General features: G+C 40.3%; 1 protein-coding gene across 2 annotated transcripts; it reads left to right on the plus strand.

The window, feature by feature from the left end:
- Positions 1-11,996: 11,996 nt before the first annotated feature.
- On the plus strand, positions 11,997-23,071 carry prdm1b (PR domain containing 1b, with ZNF domain). 2 transcript variants are annotated; one of them, XM_040021246.1, is made up of 7 exons: positions 11,997-12,164; positions 12,611-12,915; positions 16,337-16,456; positions 17,892-18,132; positions 19,865-20,784; positions 20,905-21,033; positions 21,526-23,071. In XM_040021246.1, exons 2-7 carry the CDS (start codon positions 12,745-12,747, stop codon positions 22,090-22,092), a joined length of 2,148 nt encoding a protein of 715 aa, XP_039877180.1. In that variant the 5' UTR covers positions 11,997-12,164; positions 12,611-12,744; the 3' UTR covers positions 22,093-23,071. The 2 variants fall into 2 exon arrangements, with proteins under 2 accessions (XP_039877180.1, XP_039877179.1); XM_040021245.1 differs by lacking the exon at positions 11,997-12,164 and having other exon boundaries at positions 12,240-12,915; positions 16,337-17,631.
- The last annotated feature ends 319 nt before the right edge of the window (positions 23,072-23,390 follow it).

A 23,390-nucleotide genomic window follows, 5' to 3' on the forward strand; every position in this document is an offset into this window, starting at 1 on the left:
CCCTTTAAATTTATGTAAATCAATTAAAAAGCAGGCCTTGTTTAATTTCATTTTCCGTTTTCCCATTAGTAATAATGCAGTCATAAGACGACTGTTGTCCCGTGAGAATCACAAGGTTGACTCTGCTTGTTGTGTTATACACTAATGTGCATTCTGGATGAACATCGGGAAAGATAGAAGGACTGGAACAGAGACAGAGGGAGAAAGAGAAAAAAAAGAAACAAAAACAGAGTTTCAGACGGGTAATCTGTCTAATCCACAAAGCTGTGAAAACGACTGGGGAGGAAAGGAGGGGAAAGATGGAGAACGGGGAGTCAGAAAGAAGGCTAATTTCAAACTAATTTAGCTAAGGTGATTAAGTGAGACCGGCTTGATGAGAAACCAAGCTGTTAGAAGGCTTGTTACGTTTTATTTACCACTCTGCAAGTCGTTAGAATTTATGTATAATTAACATTTTCATTAAAAATAATTTCCATTACAAATAATGATAATAAAACCAAGTTTAGGAAACAATAAGATGATATATCATACTATACACGGATAAGTCAGTGACTGAGAGTGGGCTAATCCTCTAATAGTTTGTATCATTTGTTTAAATATTTATACTAATTAATAACCTTTTTCTGTGCCAATGCTGTTCAATAGGTATAATGAAAAAGAACAAACTTTGGCAAAACAGTAGGCCACTTAGCCTAAATCACTGCTTTGGCAACTGCCTAACAACTGGCAATAAGTGCTTTAACTGGCAGCAAGCCTGGAGAGTATCACAAATTTTGGGGGCGGCAGGGGATGAAAGTGTACCAGGCCAAGCCACAGGCAGATGGGCGGTTATGGAAGCAGATATTTTGGGCCCAGACCAGACAGCCTTAGCCACCACTGAGCCCTTCAGCAGCCTGACTAGACTGGCTGGTCCCCTACAGAGGCTGGCTTCAGCCTGGCCTGCATGGTGTGTGCTGTGCAGATGGGCTCTAATTGGCTGGAGAGACCCAGGTAGTTTGCCAGTCCTGAAGACAGAGAGATGAGATTAGCCATGTCAGATTACAGCAGAGTCGGACAGTGTCGTCTGACTGCAACAGAGGCCCAGACTCACCCACTGAGACAGAGGAAAGGAGAGGAGGAGGGAAGCGCTGACCTGTTGTTGTTTGAAGGGAAAAATAGAATGGCGATAAATAGGCATGTGCAAGTATCACACACACACATATGTATGTATGTATGTATGTATGTATGTATGTATGTATGTATGTATGTATGTATGTATGTATGTATGTATGTATATATATATATATATATATATATATATATATATATATATATATATATATATATATATATATATATATATATGTGTGTGTGTGTGTGTGTGTGTGTGTGTGTGTGTGTGTGTGTGTATATATACATATACACACACACACACACACACACACACACACACATACATATATATACACACACACACATAAAAAACAAACAACCTAAAACACAAAAAACAGACATATGTACACATAACACAGAAGTGAACATCATCATTCTCTCCATGTGCTGCTCCTTAACAGATGGTGCAGAGTGCATCTGCTGACAGAGATAATCTGTTATTGTTCTGAATATGTTGATTAACATTGGCGTTGTCATTTCAAAATCATATACAAATCACATCCTAACCTTAGCTTGATCCTGGGCTTACCAATGCTGGGAAGCTAATATGTTTGGCTCAAGCTCTAAAACCATGTTAAAATATAACTGAAAGTGCCAGTCCATAAGCTTCTCTTATTAGAAACTGACAATGAAACTATTTTTGTCTTTATTTAGAGAAGATAAAAATAAAGCGGCTTGGGGAAGATTTGCAGTGGGTGTTTACAGCCAGTGAGTTGTGTTTCTGCCTTCAAGATATATTTAATCCACTGATCCACAAACAGTGTTTTTTAACACTCCACAGTGAAATATATACCTCTTTTCCAGTAGTCTATCATTCAACTCCACATTTATAGAAAACAATAACAGTATGATCTTAGTGATGAATTTTACTAAAAACATTTACGTAATCCCATCACCTCGCTTTTAAAATATGAGCTTGCTATATTTGCTTCTACAGACAACAAACCTGATACACCCCACCATATTTTATATGTTAATTAAGCTGTTGTGCAGTGCAGTCCGACATTAAATTAGTGATTATCGATCGAAGACCGTGGTGGTTTATGTGGCCGGATGCCAAGTATTGATCTGTGGTTAATGTTTTTGTTCTGCAGTACGCATGATGCCTCGTGACAATAAAAGACCAGTGAGATTAAGACAATTAAGGGGTTGATTGTATTCCAAAAGACAAGAAGAAGAAGATTAAATGTGGAGATTTAGGTCAAAGTGATGATGAAGGAAGGAAGGATGGAGGAGGGGCAGGGAAAAGGAGGAGGGCAAAGAAAAGGTGGGAGGCGGAAGAGAGGGGATTGGGGTCAGAGAAACTGATCACCATTGCATGAGAGGGTTGCCTCTGACTGCGCAAGAGAGTGATAAAAGTAGTGACGGAGGGAGGGAAAGAGGGCAAGCCCTATTCCTCATAAGACTACGTGAGATTTGCTCTCGAAGCGAGACTGTGTGTCAGCTTTTGTACCTGATTTACTCAGAGGGCACTCCTGTCTCAAGAGTTTCCTCATCTGTCTGGACTTCTGAGGTAGCACTAGGTGCTTTTCTTTTTTTTGCCCTCTCTCTATACTCTCATCCAGTTGCCCCTCCTTTCATGGCTCGCCTAATTAGCAGACATTTTTATTGATCCACTGGATTTGGTGCTGAAATCCCCTTCTCTGTCTGCCAGACAGATCTTGGCTAAAGTCTTTCTCCTGAGCTGGTGGGCTGTGAGCTGGGGGAGGGATCCCTAGTACACCGGCCCACCTGTTGACAACAAGCCAAAAGCGTGCAGACTTTGCTACACCCTTAACAACACCCCTTTATTATCCTGATTCTCCAATCACAACATCTCTTAGTCTCCTAATATCCTCTATAGCCTACCCCACCCACTCTAATTTTGTTGGTTCTTGCTAAATAATAACTGCATGTACTGACTAGAGTTAGCAATAATTAGGGTCTTAGGCTAGCACTGTCTGTTTAGTACAGAAAGTAGCAGATTGAGAGGAACCACTTGCTGGTGATTAAGTGGCATAGACGGATTATGGAAGCATTATAAATCGCAAATTAGCCACAATGCACAACTAACATCTGTTGACACTGGTTAGACTTATTATACCAGATATACAATGTTTATATATAATGTTGACTTTTTACATCACATTATAGCAGGGAAAATAACTAATGCATTTTACTTTAATAGTTAGTCAGTAGTACCAAATTTTGAGGTCCTGACTTGAGCGTCTCATACTTTATACTTATTTTACACTTAGTCCAAAAGTGTAAAACAGTGCTAGTGTTTTTGTCTACAATATATAACAGACAACTTAGCAAAAATCCAATTTTAAAGTCACACTTAAATGCTTGTAATGTATCTCTTTTTTAGTTGCATCCATGATAAATGCCAAAAATAAGTTTCACAGGCATAAAATAACATTTTACACCAGCAAGGTGATTCCCTGAGAGCTATTCGCTGAAACCATGGCATATTTTAGCATGGTGGGTAATGTGGCCTTAAAATAAAATTGAGGAAACTGGATAAACAATGACAAAAGAAGAAGTGCCAGCTCTAAAAAAAAAACAAAAAACTATCTATAGCAGATGAACAGTATCTGAAGGTCATGTCCTTGTCATAAACTTGGGATTTTAACCCTGGTTCATTGGTACATTTTTATCTATATAATATATTTTTGATTAGTTTGTTCTTTATTTTTGTCATTTTGAGTTTCACGTTCTAGATTTATTTCCTGCTTTATGCTCTTCTCACTGAACATTGTGCTTTCTTTTGTAATTTATATTATAGTTGTCTTTCGTTAATTCCCAGAGTTTCAGTCTTCCCGCCCCATAGTGTTCCCCCTATCTGTTAAGTCTGCGTTTCGGTGTCACAGATTCATGTGTTTAGTTACTATCAAAATGGCAATTTTGATAGTCTCTCGTCTCATAGTTTTGTTTCCCCTTCAGCTGTGTTCCCCTGGTGTTTCCCATTTCCCCAATTACCTTGTGTGCATTTATTGCCTTTATCTCCCCTAAATACTTCATCATGTCGCTCTGTCATGAGTTTTCTCTTGTGGATCAGCTTTTTAGCTTTATGAGCTTTGTTTTCTTCCCGTTGGTTTTCACCAACACCAGAATAAAGTTTAATTTTTTTTTTGTTTATTTACTCCCTCCAACCAGTCTGCATTTGGGTCCAGAAGTCTAAATAATCCATCAAATGACAGTTAACGTTCCCTTGAGTCATCTACTATTCCAATGAATCCTCATCAGACTTGGTCTGAGCAGTAGACTGTTAAGAAGCCATTCTTAAGGAATAGAGAGAAAAAGCTGAGGTATTGCAAATTACACAAGAACTGGGCTGAAAATCAGTGACAACAGGGCTCATAGTGTGATGAATCCAAATTTTAAATATTTTGTTCAAACTGTGATCAATATGTACAGAGGAGGTCAAAAGAGAGGCACAACAGTGAGTGTCAACAGCATTCTGTAAAACACAGTGGAGGCTCTATCATAACCCAGTTCCTGATAATATCTAAAATTGTTTTCTAAAAGAGAACGTAGATACAATTTGAGGGGGGAATTAAAATGAAAACATCCCTGTATCCGAACAACACTCACAAGCTTTTTCATCTCTGTGTGTGGAGTGAAGCTGTGGAACAGAATAAGCGAAGAACTGAAGAAATGTCCCAGCATGACTCAGTTTAAAAAGCGGTGCAGGGAGGAGGGTAGGGCTCTGATCGTATGTTCTCACCCACTATTTTCACAATAGGGATGTGTATATATGTGTGTGGGTGCACAAGTATGTTTTTATAAGTATATATATATCTGTGAATGTGTTACTGGGGTTATAAAAAACAAATAAATAAATAAAAATCATGTAAGAAATTGTAATGAAGAATTTATGATGGACAGGGCATAAACAGGAAGAAAAAGTGTAGACTATTAGTTACTAAACAGTAGAAAGGGGGTGGGATCAAATAAGCTTATGCTTCTTCCTACTCTGTTCTGAACATGTGAGTTATTTATAATTATTAATGCTTTGTTTTAGTTTTGCTTTGTTTGTTTGTTAGTCTCTCTTTTCTCTGTTGTTGGTTATACTATTTTGATGTTCAAAATGAAGATTCAATACAAATTCAAATAGAAATTGTTGGGGGTACCTTTTAACCAGTGGTGTTGGGAGTTTTGCCAAAATTAATGGAATTACGAATGTGCAAAAGTATCATCAGATTTCGATCCGCTACGTGATATCACCATTTTTCATTATTTTTAATCAGGAGAATGATCCCAAGCAAACTGCTAATGCAGGATAAGCATACCTCGATAGAAAAAATGCACAGTAGAACACTATCGGTCATAAACTGGCCTCCTCAGATCCCAGACCTCAATATTATTGAAGCAGTGTGCGATCATGCTGAGAGAGTGTGTAACAAAAGGCAGCCACCACCAGGAAGAGCTTTGAATGTTGTAAAAGAAGCCTGGAGAAAAATCCCTACAAGAAAGCTTGCGTAAGAAAGTTCAGGCCAAATATTGACTTTCAAATGTATTATAATGCTATAACCTCTGTTTTCTTTCTGTCTCATAAACTGCACCTACTTCCCTAGCAAAATATAATGAGGGCTGGTTCAATCCTTTCACAAAGTAATGTGCCTTTTTACTTAGAAGTTTTTACGCTGCTTTAGTCTTTGTTTGAAAAAAACAAAACCTACTACCACCTTTATGTAAAGGTGTTCCAGTCTTACCAGCAACAACAGTAATGTTACTCATTCTGTCAAACAGGGTGGCATGTGGTGTAATGGTCCACGATTTCTGGTAGGTCATGTCCTATTTTTTTCGGTCTAAGGATTGTCATGTTTTTTTCTCTGAAGCAGAAAATCATCCCACAGGTTTAACTATTGCAAAACTGTGTTGCTCAATATATCAAAAAAATGGCGAAAGAGAGCTCCTATTAGAGTAAGTCAGGAGTTAAAGCGATAATGTGTCCTGCTAACGTGTGCAGCTGCATGCTGGACGCCAAGTATCAACAGGGAAATGAAATGCACTGCGTCGGTTTTTGTCGTGGGCCTAGGTTGTCACATTCGTTTGTCTCTTTCACACTTTCTCACCAGGAATTGCAGCGTGACCTAAGATGATCTGATAAAACGAACATTGTATGAATAATCGGCTCAGTTATAAAAGTCGACACAGCTCAGTAATGCAAAGCACAATCAAACATTTGTTTAACAAGAGTTGTGAATTGTTGCAAATAATATGCAAATGTCCCCAACCGGTGCCATGTCGCACCATTCACATGTTCCCCCTTCTGCTCCTACTAACTGCTGTACTGCAAGTGCGAACATTCACATGTCTAAACTGAGAGAATCACTGCATCAACTCACAGATACATGGCGCCTACATCCTTCGATTCAATGCGTTTTTAAAAGCAGATATTTCCTTTGAGATTTGATGAATGTGAGAAGCGAAAAGTTGTATTGTTAAATATATTTTCTGAAAAACAAGAAGAAGAAGCGACTGCTACAGTACGACATTTGCCGGTAATACAGCACGATGGACGTCAATGCTAAGAAAACAAATAAGCCACAATTGTTTGTGGTAGTGACACTGACCGGACACTGAGTTTATATATTTAAACAACCAACACGTTTAAACATTAGCAACTGTAATAAAATTAGCACAAGCATGTCTTTTTGTCATTACCAGGTCAATGTTTACGTATAATCAGTTAATCAGTAATGTAGGTGACTAAAGAGAAACAACGCGGTATATATTTCTAATAGTAGATAGAATTTTCTCTTAGATTAAATTAGAACCATGGTAACAAAAAAAAAAGTCCCCTCGTATGGTGCAAAGTTACTGAGCACGTAAACCGACTGATGATGATGTTGCAGATAAAGATGTTGCTTGCTGAGGCCTCTGGCTCGTCCGTCTCTTTCCTTCCTCTTCTGTGATGGCATGCAACCCAGAAGAGGTGTGAAAATGTGATGGGTTATTTTGGTCTGTCTCAGTAAACCTCTGAGAAACTCTGGCGTATACTAAAGTTGCTTGTGAGAAAGTGTGAGAAAGTGCTCTCACTTCGTCTTAACCTTGTACGGATAAAGTGAAATGCTACAGGCTAAAAAAACGTGTCAGAGTTCTCATCAATAAAAAGTCACCATGCTGAATCCATACTGATTTCTACTACATAAACTGCACATGCAGATTTGCAGGATGGCTGAGGGTGTGCAATGATTTGAAGTTTCCTGTCGTATGCTATGCTGCCAGTTTTCACTGCAACATTCAGTCATTGATTAATTGCTTTGCGAAAAAGGAAAGATGCAACCACAAAAAGTTTATAAAGCCAGTGCCAGGAGCAGATTTTTGCATTGCAACACATCTGCTGAATGATGCAGTCGTAATCAGGTAATAACAGTCATGCTCCGGTTTGCAGATGAAAACTGTAATAATGTACAGTGCACACTTCATTGAAAGGAAGATTTATCACCCACTGTCATATTTTTATTCTTTCCTGTTACCCATGCAAACTGCCTCTTTCAGTGCCCACAATAATTTTATTGTCTTTCCATGTTTCCAGGGACTTGAACGCATCTTCACCGCATTAAATGATGATCAAAGAAAGAAAATAGAGAAATGTGGAACGAAACACTTGCAAACACTTGTCACTAGCCTTTAGAGAGATGGAGGAAATGACAGCGTGCGCCTGCTGTTAGCATTTTTAACCCTCGTTTGATATCAATGGATACTTTGATAACACAATAACAAAGATTGCACGTCAAAATGTGCTAAAACTGTTTTTGCATTTCAAATTTGTGTTGATCTCCTGACCTGTGGATTTAAGATACTAAATTTCACCCATATGTAAACCTGATTTCTTCCATAAGCCTCAGAGTGGTTTTAGTCTGTTATTTGCTTATCTTCGCCACGCAAAGGCATTTCCATGGAAGATAGTGGCTCTTGAAACTTAACAGGTCTAACGAGTTTGGATTTATACGGACAAAGATATCGGTTTGCTAAGTCATGCAGTCATGGTTAAATATAAAATGGATGGACTTTTTTTTAAAAGAGCTGTACAGTAGAAGGAGATGCATGTAGCTACATGTATATATACACAAGCAACATTTTCTGTAGTCCCCTGTCAAAACAAAGCCTCATTGAAACGATTGCACAGTGGTAACAATGGGACTTCCTACAACCAGAGACCTCTGTCCATTTAGCAAAACCACACAAACAAAGACGCTTCCAGGAAAACAATTGCCTGTGCATGTTAGTGATTAAAAATATAATGTAATCTTACATATTTAACGTTGAGCTAGTGGGGATAATCCTTCTGGTTAAAGGGATATGAAAACTAAGCTCTCCAGACCAAGTAAACAGCCCCCACACTCCACCCCCTATGTGTGAAGTGTGTTGTTTCTATGGCTTCTTCCCATCAGTCATCACTCTGTTATCAAGGACAACAGTTACAGGGAAACAGTAAGAATGCATTAACAGACAAGTAATCCTCTAAAGCATGGCTGTTTACTGTTTACAGCAGCTCAGGAATAAAAAACACCAAGGGAGGGAAGTACCAAAAATACCAAAAGAATAAGAAGAATTGAGGGCACCGAGAAATAAGGATACAGAGTACCTGTAAACATTATCTGTCCCTAAGATTTGAGGTGTGGCATGTACCCACTGCAGAAACTGATCTTGACTCGTAGCCAAGCAGCTGATGGATTGTTTCCACTTTCATTCTTAGTAAAAAAGAAAATGACTGAACTACAACTGATAGCACCAAACACTGTTGAGCTCGTTGATCCACTATGTTGGTGGCACACCATGTGAGTCAAAGTTTCTCTTGATGTCTCCTGATGACTCATTGAGGCAGATAAGGCAGTCCAATCTGACACTGAGTTTTCTATCCTCTGTACAAGTGGTAAAGCCGTACAAGGAATCGATGCGTTAGACAAGTCAGTTAAAAGTCACTAAAACATTCCCCTTTTACACAAACCCTAAATAAAAGATGCCCTGTGACAAATCAGGGCTGATATTGCTCTTCGTTTTGTTAAAGCTGCGCCATTGCGTAACACTAGCCACGCCTTCTGCTCCGTCTCCAAAGAAGTTCGTAATGATTCCACGAAATGAAATTGCTTCGGCAGTAAGTTAGCAAGTACGGCCACCACTATAACAACAAATGTTTTTTGCAGTTAGCTGGTCTGGAGCATTCACGTGTATGTTAACACAATGCCACGATCTTTTTACAAGTGGAAATACAAGCAAATTCACCCCAAAGTTAGATTGTATCATCATCAAAGAAATTTCAGACTTTGGAGGCCTCCGTTTACTGTCAAACTCCTCTCTTCAGAGGACTCTATGGCAATTTACAATAACCATTTTTAAACCATTTTATTGCAATGGGACAAAACTATTAATCTATATGTTGTAGAAACAAATGCCTTATTTATTTTGTTATTATGTGCAAAAAGGACTTGGAGCACCTCAAATGGTTGTTTTTGGTGTGCGTATGTTTAACAAATGTGTGTAGATTTTTTAATGTGTATATAATATAAAACAAGTTGTTCAAGTAAAAAAGGATTTTTAAATATTTTCAGAATTTTCATGGTCTTGTAGTCTGTTTAAAACTGTGAAACTTTGAAGTAGGTAAACTTACGCTTGAGTAATACATGCTAGTAATACATGATCCGTGGTGAGAGGAGTTGGGCCGATAAACGTTGCAGGAAAATGTGTATTGGTGAGTAAATGTTTGGTTTCTTTTAGTAAAAGTGGGAGAACAGATACGTCACCATAAACTGGCCGAGCAGGTGGCTGCTTTCTCTGCAGCGTTAGAAACACTAGAGCGCTGCAGAATTAGACTGTTACATTGCAACAGGTGTCCACCGAGACCAGACTATTACAAAACACCCAGGTGCCACTTATCATGTTTCAGGTCGCATCATTTGGTCTGATTGTCTCCGTCCAAGACAGCTTGAATAAAGCTGACCTCAGGTTTTTCTTCCACTTATCCTTTTGGTCTTGTCTGGTTCTCTCTCCACCTCCCTCTTCATGCTATAGGCCCAGTTCCTTCTGACCCTCAAGTGAGGTTTCCCTCACTGGAAAAAGTACATCTAAATCTTCTGATGTCCTGGATGCAATGTGTGTCCATGAGTGTGATGAGTCGGCTGGCCTGCTATTATGGAGTGCCGGGTCTTTAGCCTTTGAGCCCTGAGCCTGAGCCCAGACTGTCTGCAAATTAGAGAAATTAGCCCAGCATAGGCGCGGGCCAGTGAAAGAGCCTAAATCCTTATCTCCCCTCCCTTCCTCCTCTTTGCCACACACACTTACAGACACGGTCCACCACCACTAACCCCCACGCCACACTGGGCAGTCAAGCTGCACTCCTGGAATAGCAGTGTTGCCATATGGCAGCCAATTTACTATTTCACCGGCCAAGTTAAGAAAGAAAAAGGGGAGAGGAGGGGGGAATGGTGGACACAAACGTAGGCTCTATGGTTTAAAAAATATATATACAGCTGCATATGAAACTTTATCTTTCAGTTTTTAATGTATTTATTCATTTTTAAATTGATACCATTGAAAATTAATCCGTACATTGACATTATCCTGTTCGTGATATGTTTGTGCAATTTGCTACTCATAGTCATCTTAAAGAATGTTTTTTTATATTTACTTTATTATACTTTTAAAGTTATTTTTTCAGGTTTTCTTTAGTGTTTTGGGGAGCGGGTTGCCCAAAGAAAATAAATCAGAAACTTTTTCAGCACCAGGGATCTCCTGAATTGAGTCCGGTTTTGTCGTTGTCATTGTCAACATTTAGTTTAGTGGACATTATATCATATTTGGTACATACTGTAATCACAATAATAAACCTATGTAGATATATGTAGAACCTATGTAGAATTAGTAACTTTTTCATGGTTTTATGTTTCATGAATTTCAAAAAAAGTGTCACAGAAAATTTTCCATTTGTGATATAACTGACAAAATCCCATGCAGACATATGGGTTCTATGAAATTGGCATTATGAAATCTAAGTAGGCCATATGTCCACTTGAAGAAGCGTCACCTAATCTTTACTCTCCATAGAAACTGTTTTATCTCCTCTCTCCTGTCCTGTCCAGCATATGCAGACAGAACTCTGGGTCAAGGTGACTTGAGCTGGAGTTTTGTGTCACACAAACTAGACCACTGTGCGTCTGAAAGTAAAGAGAACGCTCACCAGACAGGTGTCTAAGTCTCTTTCCTGTAAGCTCGGTTGACCTGCCCTATATCTGTATGTGTGAATGAACAAATAGCGCCTAAAGCCACAACTATTTTCTGCAACTCGGTATTTGAAAAAGACAGGAAGTAGTGATTTACCTGATATGCCATATATGAGAATTGGGTATCTGTGAAAAATTTTCCATATTTAATAAAAATCAAAACCTGGTTTCAGGTTGTGCTCTTTAATTTCTGACGTGTGTTTTTCTGCATATATGTTTGTGCGGCTGAGATCTGAATGCAGGGGGGGGGGGTCCTCAGTTGAAGATGTTCTAAAGTGGGATGTAGGTCAAGGCGATACGGTGGCAGCAGATTGCTCATTAAGTGCCAAACCAAGCAAAAGTCTACGAGTGTGTTTTTCAGTGGCAACAGGCCAGCCATCTGCTCTTCCTTTATTCATTCATTAAGATGTCTTCTTTCTGTGTGCGTGGACGTGTGTGAATGTGTGTGTATGTGTAAGCATTCATCACAACAGCCACTTGGTATCCAAGTGTACAACGTCACTGATGTTGTTGTCCGAAACCAACAGTTGGGTGTCTGATGGCTCAGTCACGTGACCGTAGTGGCTTGTGATTGGCCGGAGCGCGGAGCTAAAAAAGCTTGGCGCAACCCCGGCACATGAGTTTCTGGTGAGTGGCCGCAGCCGAGTGGATAACCTAAGGAACTATTTGAATCTTTGAAGAAGTAAAGAAGGACTTGAGAGGCAGGAGAGAGTCCATAGAGGAGAAGGCTGATCGGAGAAACAGTTAGGGGATGACATAGCCAAAGAAATGAGGATCCAGCCTTTGAATGAATGTGTAAAAGTAAGTCACAGCTTGTTCTTTTTTCTTGGTGGGGGGTGTTTCCTGTAAGAATAATGTTTGAAGATGGATGCGAATAAGAGTAAGCATAAGATGTCAGGCTGACCTGTTGGCTGGTTAAATGGAAAGGTGATTGTTGAGATGTTGGCCAGGAACAGTATCAATGAATGTGGTTCTTCGTGAATGGAAGTAGCTGACTGAATCATGAATGACTAACAACTGGTAGTGAGTCTCAGAAAACTATGGTGGTCTCAGATGTGGTTTTGGATACCTGAACATCTAATTACATTCCTGCATAACTGAGAAGTGAAAAAGCCTAATTTAAAACAGCAGGTTACACAAATTGATTTCACATAATAAGATGTGTTTTGCTTAATTTTTTTGGGAACTACAAAGTTCTGTTTCTAAAGCACTAAAAGCTTGTTCTCTATCCACATTTGTCTTTCCAGATCTTGAGCTTTAACCATTGTACCTAAGGCAAGTTAGCTTCCCCAGCTAAACCAAAGTACTCCCATACCAAAGCAACTTCAACCAAACTTAAAGCTTGAATCTATCAAGTGTAGTATTCTGTATATTGTCGGAAATGACACTGGATAGCACACCTGGAGACATGAGCGGGTGGAAGGAAGTGGACTTCGCTCTCAACTGCACCTACATTGTGCCAGACCAGGTGGCAGACCCCAGCTTCAACTTGCCCAAAGCCATGACCTCCATCCCTCGCAACCTCACCTTTGAATATAGCACAGACAATGAGGTAAGACTGAATCCCCTTTGAGGTTTTTACCCATTGGATTATAGAGTGGCTAATTATGAAACATCTTTTAAAATGCAATACAATGCAACCAGAACACCATGTATGTATAAACAAACCAGCCCCCTCATGCAATGCATGAAATAGCATGTTATAAAAATCTAACAATTTACTATAACTTTGCCCTCAAGCAATTCACTGTCTTTGATGTTGTTACCAGTTTTCAGATTAAAGCTTTAGTGTCTACACTCAATATTATTATTTATGTGTTACATAACATTCTGTCACGCCATCTGCAGCGGGTTACTTGGAACAATAGCTCTGCTGACTAATGCATTCTTGATGTATGGGGTAGACTGCACAGTGTGGTGTGAGCGTGTGTTTTGTGTCTGTGTGTGTGTGTGTAAGTGAGAGAGTGTGTCTCAATAGACAGGCCACTGGCAGCTTGAGGTCAAGGTCTTCTGACCACCTTCACTTACTTCTGTTTTGCACATGTCTCGCATTTCAAATAATGCACACCGCCACTCATTTTCTCAGGTCACAAACACATTTGTGCATAGGCTTGGAGCAGAATGACAAGAAACATTTCCAATAAATGATCTCATTCATTTATCTTTACAACTGTCATTTTTACCCCCTAATCCTCCTCCACTCAGGTGAGTCAGCCAGCACAAACACAACGTCTAGCAACATGGCTTTGATAGTCATTGTCGGTCAGTCAGCTGACTGTTGGCCACCGCTGAAGTAGGATCAGTCCTTTGCCTAGGCATGTCAGCTAATCTGAACAACTATAGACCTGGCCCCCAGCGTGACTTTAAGAGGAAACTTGTTTTGTACCTGAGAAACACATCATTTTAAAAGAGAAAGCAATGTCACACTCACTTCATCTGTGCTCGCTCTTAAGGCTCAGTACTGCGATACTTGTGGTTGGTTTTGCTGTCCCCTTCCTCTTTTTTCTCCTGACATCGTTCCTCTTCTCTTGGTCTCACACTCTAATCTGTTCTTCCTCCTTCTGCAGCATTTACTGCTGCAGGATGAGAAAAGCATGAAAGCTAACATGATAAAAATCACATTGATGGCTGATTCAAATCCCCCACCCTCATTTACTGACTAAAACACAGTTACCACCGTTTCGTACACTCACACTATACCAAACTTGATTTTTAGCAGTTTGCTTGTCAGTGCTTGTTGGCATTATTACATGTTGCATTTAGCTAACTAGAAAAACAAACATTTAATGAAAGAGAATTAAGCTTATATGCACGTATGTGTGAATGTGCTCTGTCAACTGAAACAACGACAGCTGCGAAATGGGACATGAAAACAAGAACGAACGCACTCTTATGACTGGAAGTATGAGGGCATGTCTTTTGACTGGTTTCCCTTTCTAAAGATATTGTCAAGTCTTTCTCCTCAATTCTCTGCCACCAAAGTTGGGAAATCCATTTCCTGTCATAGTCATGTAAGCAGCCACTCCTTCATGTGGGATGGTGTACACACTGCTATCACGGAAAATCAGTTGGGATTTTTCCCAAGGGCGAGTGATTAACGCTAGATGAGTCAAATCAAAGTAGTCTGAAATAAAACACTGTAATATGCCTTCAAACATGTGAAGCATATTGTTATGCACATCTACATAAGTGTCACACTTGTTTGGAGCCAGATTAGGGAGCAGTCTTAGGTCCACTATCTTCTTATTCTTATGAGTTCCTCACATGTTTTCGGGACCCCTTTTTCAACACCTCACTTTTATAAAGCATGCCAGGAAAGGCGGAGTAAGGTGAAGGGGGCACGTGGCAGATGGGGCATTAGCAATGAGTGCCAGTAAGGACGGGGTGGTGGGGGTGGCAGTGAAGGAGATGGGGAGAAGCGGGTGTTCTGGGGGGAAGGGGCAGTGGGGATTTAGGTTAAAACCAGATGATTAACTTTCGTTGGGGACAGGCAGCCGGCCAGGCATCAGGCTTCACACAAGCTATTTCAGTAGAATTCAGAAAAGACAAGGGATTGGAGGAAGGCAGAAGAAAAGGAGGGTCCTCGTGCGGGTGATAGCGTGGCTCCACTTAAGAACGCTCTCCCTCCTTTCTTCCGTTCTTCAACACCCTGCCCTCCCTTCCCCTGCCTATCAACCGAGTTGAACGGAGCGGTTAAGCAGCAGCGGCAGTCCAGCGGCCGCAGCAATTTGTTAGTCACGCAACAGCAGTGAAGTACAATGTCCCTGTCAGACTGGTTCATCACATCCTGGAATCACTTCACTCGCCTCAATGGCTGTTTGACACACACGCGCACCAACATGGTCCTGCTGCTCCCACTGACCTGTTGTTTTTCTAATTAACTGCTTAAGCATGATTTGCATGATGAATCGCCACAAATGCCCAGGTGCTTGTTGCATTTTTTTTGTCTGTCATGTGTTGACCTTCATATGGAAGTCCATGAAAATCCTCGAGGGCCAGCTTGAGTTAGAATTTCTAGATGGCAGGAAGACAGTTTGTGTTTATGTAAGGTTGAGGATGGGGGTGGCGGTGGAGGCTAAAAGTTTCAGTTAGGGGTCGTTGGTTTTTTAAGAACTGAACATGAAAGTTGCCTGTTCTGCAGATACGGCTTCTTGATAGTGTGTGTGTGCGTGTTTTAGTATGTTTTGTAAGTCTTACTCTTGTATTAAATATAAATAACAAATCAGATCACACTGTGCCATATCCAGCAAGGCCTCGCAATAGATTTTTTAAACTAAATTTTAAAAAGCAAAAAACAAAAAAATAAAACACTATAAAAGGTACATCAATACACTAAAAATGACTCAGTTACTGATTACGACCATTGTTGCAGAACACTACAGGCTCTTCTTGGAACATACTGTACATTATGTGTATGACGTATGTATTCAGGAGACGCTAAGACTTGAAACTCCTATAAGGAGTCAGAAGCCTGACTCATTTCCACATATATGGACCATTTCGCAACCATGGGTAACAGGATGAAGGGTTTTAAAGATTGAGCAAAATGTGTCTTCCATCTTTGTTTGCTGTTGGCATTTTGTTGACTTAAAACTATAAAAGTATTAGTATTATTGTATTAGTGGTGGTTAACAAGACATCTGTATTTCTGTCTTTCCTCTCTCTCGCTTTCTGGTGTTTGTGAGGACAGTGGGTCAGAGATCAGTAGAGTATGTCAGAAAGAGTGTAATACCCTTCATTCGTTTAACTCATTAGAGTTGAAAGTGGGTCACCTTGTGGCTCCAGGAGCTGTCTGGGTTAACGTGACAGAGTGACAACAAACGGGCAACACGGGCCAACAAGCACTAACCCTTACATGTAAACAATGAATAAATAAGTAATTAATACTGTTTCTTTATAAGTGCTTGAAAGACTTGTGTTGTAGTATGTTTGTACATGAAAAACTCCAATGATTTATTTGTCCTGTTTTCCAGGTGACAGGTGTGTTCAGCAAAGAGTACATTCCACAAGGGACTCGTTTTGGCCCTTTGCAAGGAGAAATCTACACCAAAGACAATGTACCCAAGCTGGCCAACAGGAAATACTTCTGGAGGGTAAGGGAAACCACATGCTTTACAAGCTTTTTCGTACATTGACATTTAAGCATAAACCAACCCACTGGCAAGGTACTGCTTAAGAAGGGGAAAGTTTCGAGCCTAAATGTGAAAAAACGAGACTGGGAAGAGACAAGAAATTACTATGGACAGGTCTTTGTCTGTTATTCATGAAAAAAAAAAGAAAAAAAGAAAACAGAAAACACTGGTTGCTCAGAGGGAGAAGTTTCACATCAAGTCTTTGTCCATACGTCAATAGGGGAAAGAAATGCGTTCACACAGATTGCACTGCCGCACAGAAGTTTTGGTCAAAATTTTAGAGGAAGTTGTGACCGCCGGTGGCACGTAACAGTGGATTGGAATGCTTACACAGTCATGAGACTCTTACCGGCACTGAAGCCCTATGCAACATGTGTCACATGCACAAAGGATAGGACTATTTTTCATAATCCACATGCTCATATTCACAGAATCCTTATCTTTCCACTCGTTTTAAGTTAGTTTGTTCAGATTTGCTTTCACAAAGTAATCCTGACTCAGCTTTTGTCACTTAGGAAATTTTGCATTGTGCTGAGTCAATTCCCATAAGGAGTTTTTACTGCCATGCTACGTATTTTCCTTCCGGCTTCACTTCCTGTAAACCTGTAAGGGGTGTTCCTTAACCACAAGAGTGAAAGTCGCCGTTCCACGGAAGTGATTATGTTATCGGCCGCATGACACAGGTGCATGACATGTGCAGACGTGCTGCCAAAGGCATGCCTCGCGTTTGGCTGGCTGCCAGCACTTTTACATTTCGCTTGCTTGTTTATTATCACAGAGCAGCAGATGTGTCATCTTCTTTACTTTTGAATTACGGGATCGTAATTAACTTTACAACACGAATTTATCCGACAAATGTAATTTACTGAAACCACCACCAAAAGAGGACTTGATAGAGGTGGCAAGGCAAGCGATAGAGAGGGAGAGAGACAGAGAGAGAGAGAGCGAGACAGACAGAGAGAGAGAGACCCCGCCCACTATGTCTCAAAAGGAGTACATGCACTCAGCACTCAACACATTCAAGACTGTAGCTTTCAGCACACACAGTGGAGAGGTATAAGGCACGAACCAAAGGAGCAAAATACTGTCACTGATAACTGAAGAGGATACAGGATATTTAATTGCCCATGGCAGAGGTGACTATTTTTACTTTAAGTTTTAATTGTACTTGAATTTTTTGATATGTTTTTTATTGATTTTTTTTTTTTTTTTACTATTTAAGCAACATTCCAGTACTGTCCCAATTGATGACCACTAGAGTGGTAATCATATATATATATATATATATATATATATATATATATATATATATATATATATATATATATATATCAATCAGACTTATCGCATATGTGAACATGTGATTTTACCTCGTCTTCTTCTTCATCTTGTACAGATTTATAGTGGTGGACAGCTCCAACACTTCATTGATGGCTACGATGTCCACAGGAGCAATTGGATGCGCTACGTCAACCCCGCCCGCTCTCTTGCCGAACAGAACCTGGTGGCATGCCAGAATGGACGGGACATTTACTTCTACACCATCCGCCCTGTGGAGCCCAAACAGGAACTGCTGGTCTGGTACAGTCAGGAGTTCGCCCAGAGGCTCTGCGGCCAGCAGGACGATATCAAACAGAGTGAGTGCAGCAGGAGTGTAAAATCTTTCTACACGGGACACTGATAGTTTTCCTTTGTAGAACTTACAGTGGACAAGCTTAACTAATATGCAGAACCACCGAAAGCAAACCGCACTGTCCCTTATTACTTCCTGAGATGTACGTTGTTGAAAGTATAGTATAGTGGCTGATTTGTGTTTTGATTTGGCCTTTACTTTAAAAACTTTTTAGCGGGCCTATGTTTCATATAAAGAAGTGAAAGGAAGTTGATTACCAGCTGTAGCGGCGAGGCAGGACAATGACTTGAAAACAATTTTTGTATATTTAGGCACAATATCCAATAAAGTGACAGATTTAGATCAGTGCAATGAGTAAACAAGTGTCACGAAGACTGTGCGATAACTCTTATCAGTGAAATTCTTTCACTTCAAAGTGAATGAAGACACGTTATTCCATTCCTTTTAAAAAAAGGCCTGATGTTATCTCTTTTACCAACAAACAAGTTAGCTGATTTGATTCTTTTTCTTTCTGTTTGACTTATACAATAGTGAGTTGAATTTTAAAAAGATCATGGGGAATGTATGAGCCACACGCAGACGAAGCACATCTCCGCGTTTTGTGAGATGTTTGTTATTCATTGTAGGATTGAAGGAAAGCAAAAGTAATCTCAGGTGTATAATGGCTGGTCAAAGTACCTTAGTGAGTCACCGGTTTTCAACTATTAGTAGAACATCAGGTCTTTCCCTCATCACCATAACAGATGAGGGTAAGTCTGGTGATTCATTCCAACTGGATACACAAACCTTGTCGCCGTTCTTCTTAGTGACTAATGCTAAGGCAAGGCAAGGAATTATTGACTTATTTTATCATCTTAGGTATCTTGAAAGCATTTACCTTCCTTTTAGTCACAGGCCAGGACTGTTAAGTGTTACGTGCTAGATATTCCGGGACTTGATTAAACATATGCAATCAAGTTTGACAGCTAGTTTTCTGGAACTGGTTGCCTATGCTTTCTGGCATCAATGAAATGCACAGAATGCTAAAAATTTCTCAAGGCCATTTTAATCAGCTTGTTTTTAAAGTACAATACAAGCTGATCTATAAAGCTTTTGTCTCTATAAGCTGATGCCTTCTAATTTGCATTTTATTGATGTAAAACACTATAAACCCTTTGGCAAATTGTTGATAATAAAGTTATGCAAAAGGAGCCGTATGAGTCACTCATACTTTAAGTATAACTCACATAGTGAAATCTTGCAGTAGCTGAGAAGGGCTAATTTGGACAAATAACATGCGTGGAAATGCCATCTCAAAACAAACAAAGCAAAGGAAAAAAGGAAGAGACGATTCTTTCTTTTTTTGTGTGGTCTGTACGGTAAGACAGCTGCTGTATACCCAGAAAAGGTTTTACAAACGAAACTCACAGTCTTGCTGCCCATACATGACACATACAGACTCCCCCTCACTTTACCACCAACTCTTTCTCCCACACCAAAAGAACTTCAGTGATTGCCGAACAGAAACCTGTCATCTATGATTTACACATCATGTCAAAACCGAAACTACTATCATTTACCATATGAAGAAGCACCTTCTGTGGGTGGATGTCCCATAATGCCTGTAAAACATGTTTGACTTACACAACCAGCATTATATTAAACTGACTGCCTACGTTTTTGCCCTCTGTTTGATGTGGTGATTTCATCACACACTGTTAAAAAGCTAAATGCTTGTATTTATTTTTCTGTGACAGAATACACGAGTAACAATGAAGACCAAGAGCATGAGTATGTGAAACAGCACTTACCTCAGCAGACGTGGCTTAAAGAAACAGCAAAGGAAGGGGTAAAAGAAGGGAAGGACAGTGACGCAGAAGAAAAGATTGATGTGGAGATGTTGGAGAGAGACACTCCACCTGACACGCCTGATGACCAGATAATTGACTTCAGCAAAAAAGATGAGAAGGACGATAAGGATCCAGAAGGAAGGGGCATCATTCCTTCCCCTCAGCTGGAGCACAGAGAGCCCAGTCTGGGTCTAAATCATCCTTACTTGCCAGATCACTACTCTACATTCCCAGCTCCACACAGGAATTTTCCTCTTCACCTCCACGGGCTCTATGGGCACAGAGAAGGCCTGGTGTCATCTTACCCCCCATTACAGTCCAGACCTCTCCAGCCTTCTTATCAATTCCTTCCTCCCTACAACCCACATTATCCTCGCCTCCTGCTCCCCCCATACTCTCCTCCCTTTCATGGGATGCTGTCATCGAGAGGCTCGCTCCAATACAGCGGCTACCTCGGCGCTGACGGACTCCCGTATCCCCCTATCGGCGCACCTAATCTTCTTCCAGTGTCTCTCTCCTACACCCCATCTCCACAAGGAGGTCTGAAAGAGCTAACACCAAATATTTCCCCACCGAGAGGAGCCCCAGCCACTCCAGAGCTCTCCCCTCCCGCCAAGCCCAACAGCCACTATCAGTCCCCTGAGCAGTCCCCCTCTGGCTGTGAGGAGGCTATGAACCTAAGCCTGGCTACAACCAAAAGCAGCACTGCACCACGCAATGGGCCTGGTCACAAATCCCTGCCCTATCCACTGAAGAAGCAGAATGGAAAGATCAAGTATGAATGTAATATCTGCTCAAAGACCTTCGGACAGCTGTCAAACCTCAAGGTAACAACATTAACTTCATTTCAATAACTTCCTATTTTTTAAGCTAAACTTTACACTTATTACTGTTGTTCCTCAATACTCATGACTTCTCTTTGTATAATTTCTATCATTTGTCTCTAGGTTCACCTCCGAGTGCACAGTGGCGAGAGACCATTCCAGTGTAACCTATGTAAAAAGAGTTTCACTCAGCTTGCCCACCTACAGAAACATCACCTGGTCCACACGGGAGAGAAACCACATGAATGTCAGGTATGTTGATAATCCTAACCTTTGTGTGTTTTTTTATCTTCCTTTTTACGTGCTTCATATGCAAGCTCTTTACTCAGAAAATGTTACTGTTTATTGTTTAAACCCGAGTCTTCACTTAAGAAATGTTGATGTAAAACCGAGAGTATGAGAGACACAGAGAAACTCAGTGTGTACACAAAACAGGTAACCGCTTTCTGACTCACATACCTTTCTGGTAATGCAGTGTCTATTTGATTTTCACCGAGCCACAACCCAGTTTGTCATGCGACAGCATCTTTATGCTTTTGTTTGCTTATGTAACACTGTGGGTGTGAAGTTTGTTGGATGGAGCTAGTTTTACCCAGAGAACTGGAATAACATGATCAATCCCGATACCATAATATGACATCATTTATCAAAGTTGAACCTAAACACAACTAGGTGGTTCACTTTAGAATCAGTCATGTGTACGTTACTCACAGAAGTGCTGACCTTTCACACCATGTGTTTCAGGTGTGCCACAAGCGCTTCAGCAGCACCAGCAACTTGAAGACGCATCTACGACTACACTCTGGGGAAAAGCCTTACCAGTGCAAGCTGTGCAACACCAAGTTCACGCAGTACATCCACCTCAAGCTGCACCGCCGTCTCCACAGCAGCCGCGACCGTCCCTACCGCTGCCAGCTCTGCGCCCAGGCCTTTTTCCACCATTTCTCTCTCTGCATCCACCAGCGCAGCACCTGCCCAGCTAACTCCAGCACGCCTGCCAATGTGCACATGAAAGAGATGGTGGAGCGGTTTGATGCCAGCCAAGAGGCAGACGCGCTCACAGAAGCAGCATCAGCGTCTCAGGTTGGGGAAGCCGTCGAGCACTGGCTGGCTCGTACCTTAGAAGGTGAAGGAAAAGAAGACCAGAAGGAAGCCACCATGCTGCTAAAAGCTCTGACTGCAGCTATTAATGCACCACTGACACCCATGACCCAATCGGCACCACACCACAATCCCCCTCTCGCCTACCAGGAGAGGGCCAGCGTCGTTCATCTCCACAAACGGCCATCTGTGAAAACAGAAGGACAGTGAGAAGGAATATAAAGTTGAACATACAGCATATAATCTACCAAGAATATGAGTGTCACCAAATGAAATCTCCTATTGTGCCATACGAGGCATAACAAGGAATATTAACTTACCCAATCCAATGAGCACAACACCAAAAGAAGAGCATTCCAAAGACTGGGTGATAGTATTCAGTGATTTTACTTTCTCCCAAACCTCAGTTAAAAAAGATAAACATGGGAGGTGTTGTTAAGCTGTGAAGTATTTAAAAACCCTTTTACTCAGGTAGACGATTGTTTTTTTGTGCTTTAACTTATTCCTTTTTTAAATGCCATCAGCGTTATTTATTTAGTTGTTTCTTAGTTTGTTTTTTTCTAGTAGTATTATTTTTGTGTGTTTGCGTCTGTGTGTTGACGTTTCCAAAGAGATTTTGAGCTCTTGGTAAGACCGCAAATGGACTCAGGAACAACAACGTGGCACGAACCTGTGGATGAGCCTTCACTTGTTATATTGTACTGTGTGCGTTATTTTACTTTGTCAATCAAAGGCAGGACGCAGTGATAGCACAAACCAGCTCCTAATATTATCTGCGATTGTCTTATTTATTTATGATAAAGGGAAACTTGATGTGTCCTGAAACTGCTGGGAATAAGCATTTTGCCAAAATTACAATCAAAAAACATGAATATGTAGCAATATTTTCACATGGTTATTTAACTCGTTTTTCCATTCTAAAGAGATTCAGTCAAAGCATTATTCACCTTTTCGATGATTACTTGCCAACTTGGATATCAAAGACACACCGTCCTGATCAAACCATAATGTAGCCAAAAGAAACAAAAGACAAGATTCAGTGTAAACAGTTATTTAAACAGGTTCGTCTGGAAACAAAGAGGTTTCATCTTTCTTACAGCTTTTTGTTGGATTCAAACGTTTTACATGTCTCTTACACAAAAGTTTCACTCCAGATGTTACTGCAAAAAAAAAAAGAAAAAGAAAAAGAGCTTCATCCAAATCTTAACTGAAACATCGGTACCTCATTCAGCAATACAAAAAAAACAAACAAAAAAAACTATGTGCAAACAAAGGGGCACAATTTTCCAGCTTTTTAATACTTTTGTATTGTGGCACTGTAATAATAAAGCAGCAATATCTGTATGCTTTTGCCTAAAGGTAACTAGGAACCATTCTTTAAAACTTTCACTGTTGAGTAATATACTTTTCTTTGTTTTTAGTGCTTTAACTGTACAGTATGTTTGTTTATGTAGTTTATTTTTGCAAACAAGTTATGATATGTTAAGAATTTATATGTGAGAGACTAT

Source organism: Simochromis diagramma, unplaced genomic scaffold (genome assembly GCF_900408965.1).
Source record: "Simochromis diagramma unplaced genomic scaffold, fSimDia1.1 OVJJ01000753.1, whole genome shotgun sequence".
Taxonomy (NCBI): domain Eukaryota; kingdom Metazoa; phylum Chordata; class Actinopteri; order Cichliformes; family Cichlidae; genus Simochromis; species Simochromis diagramma.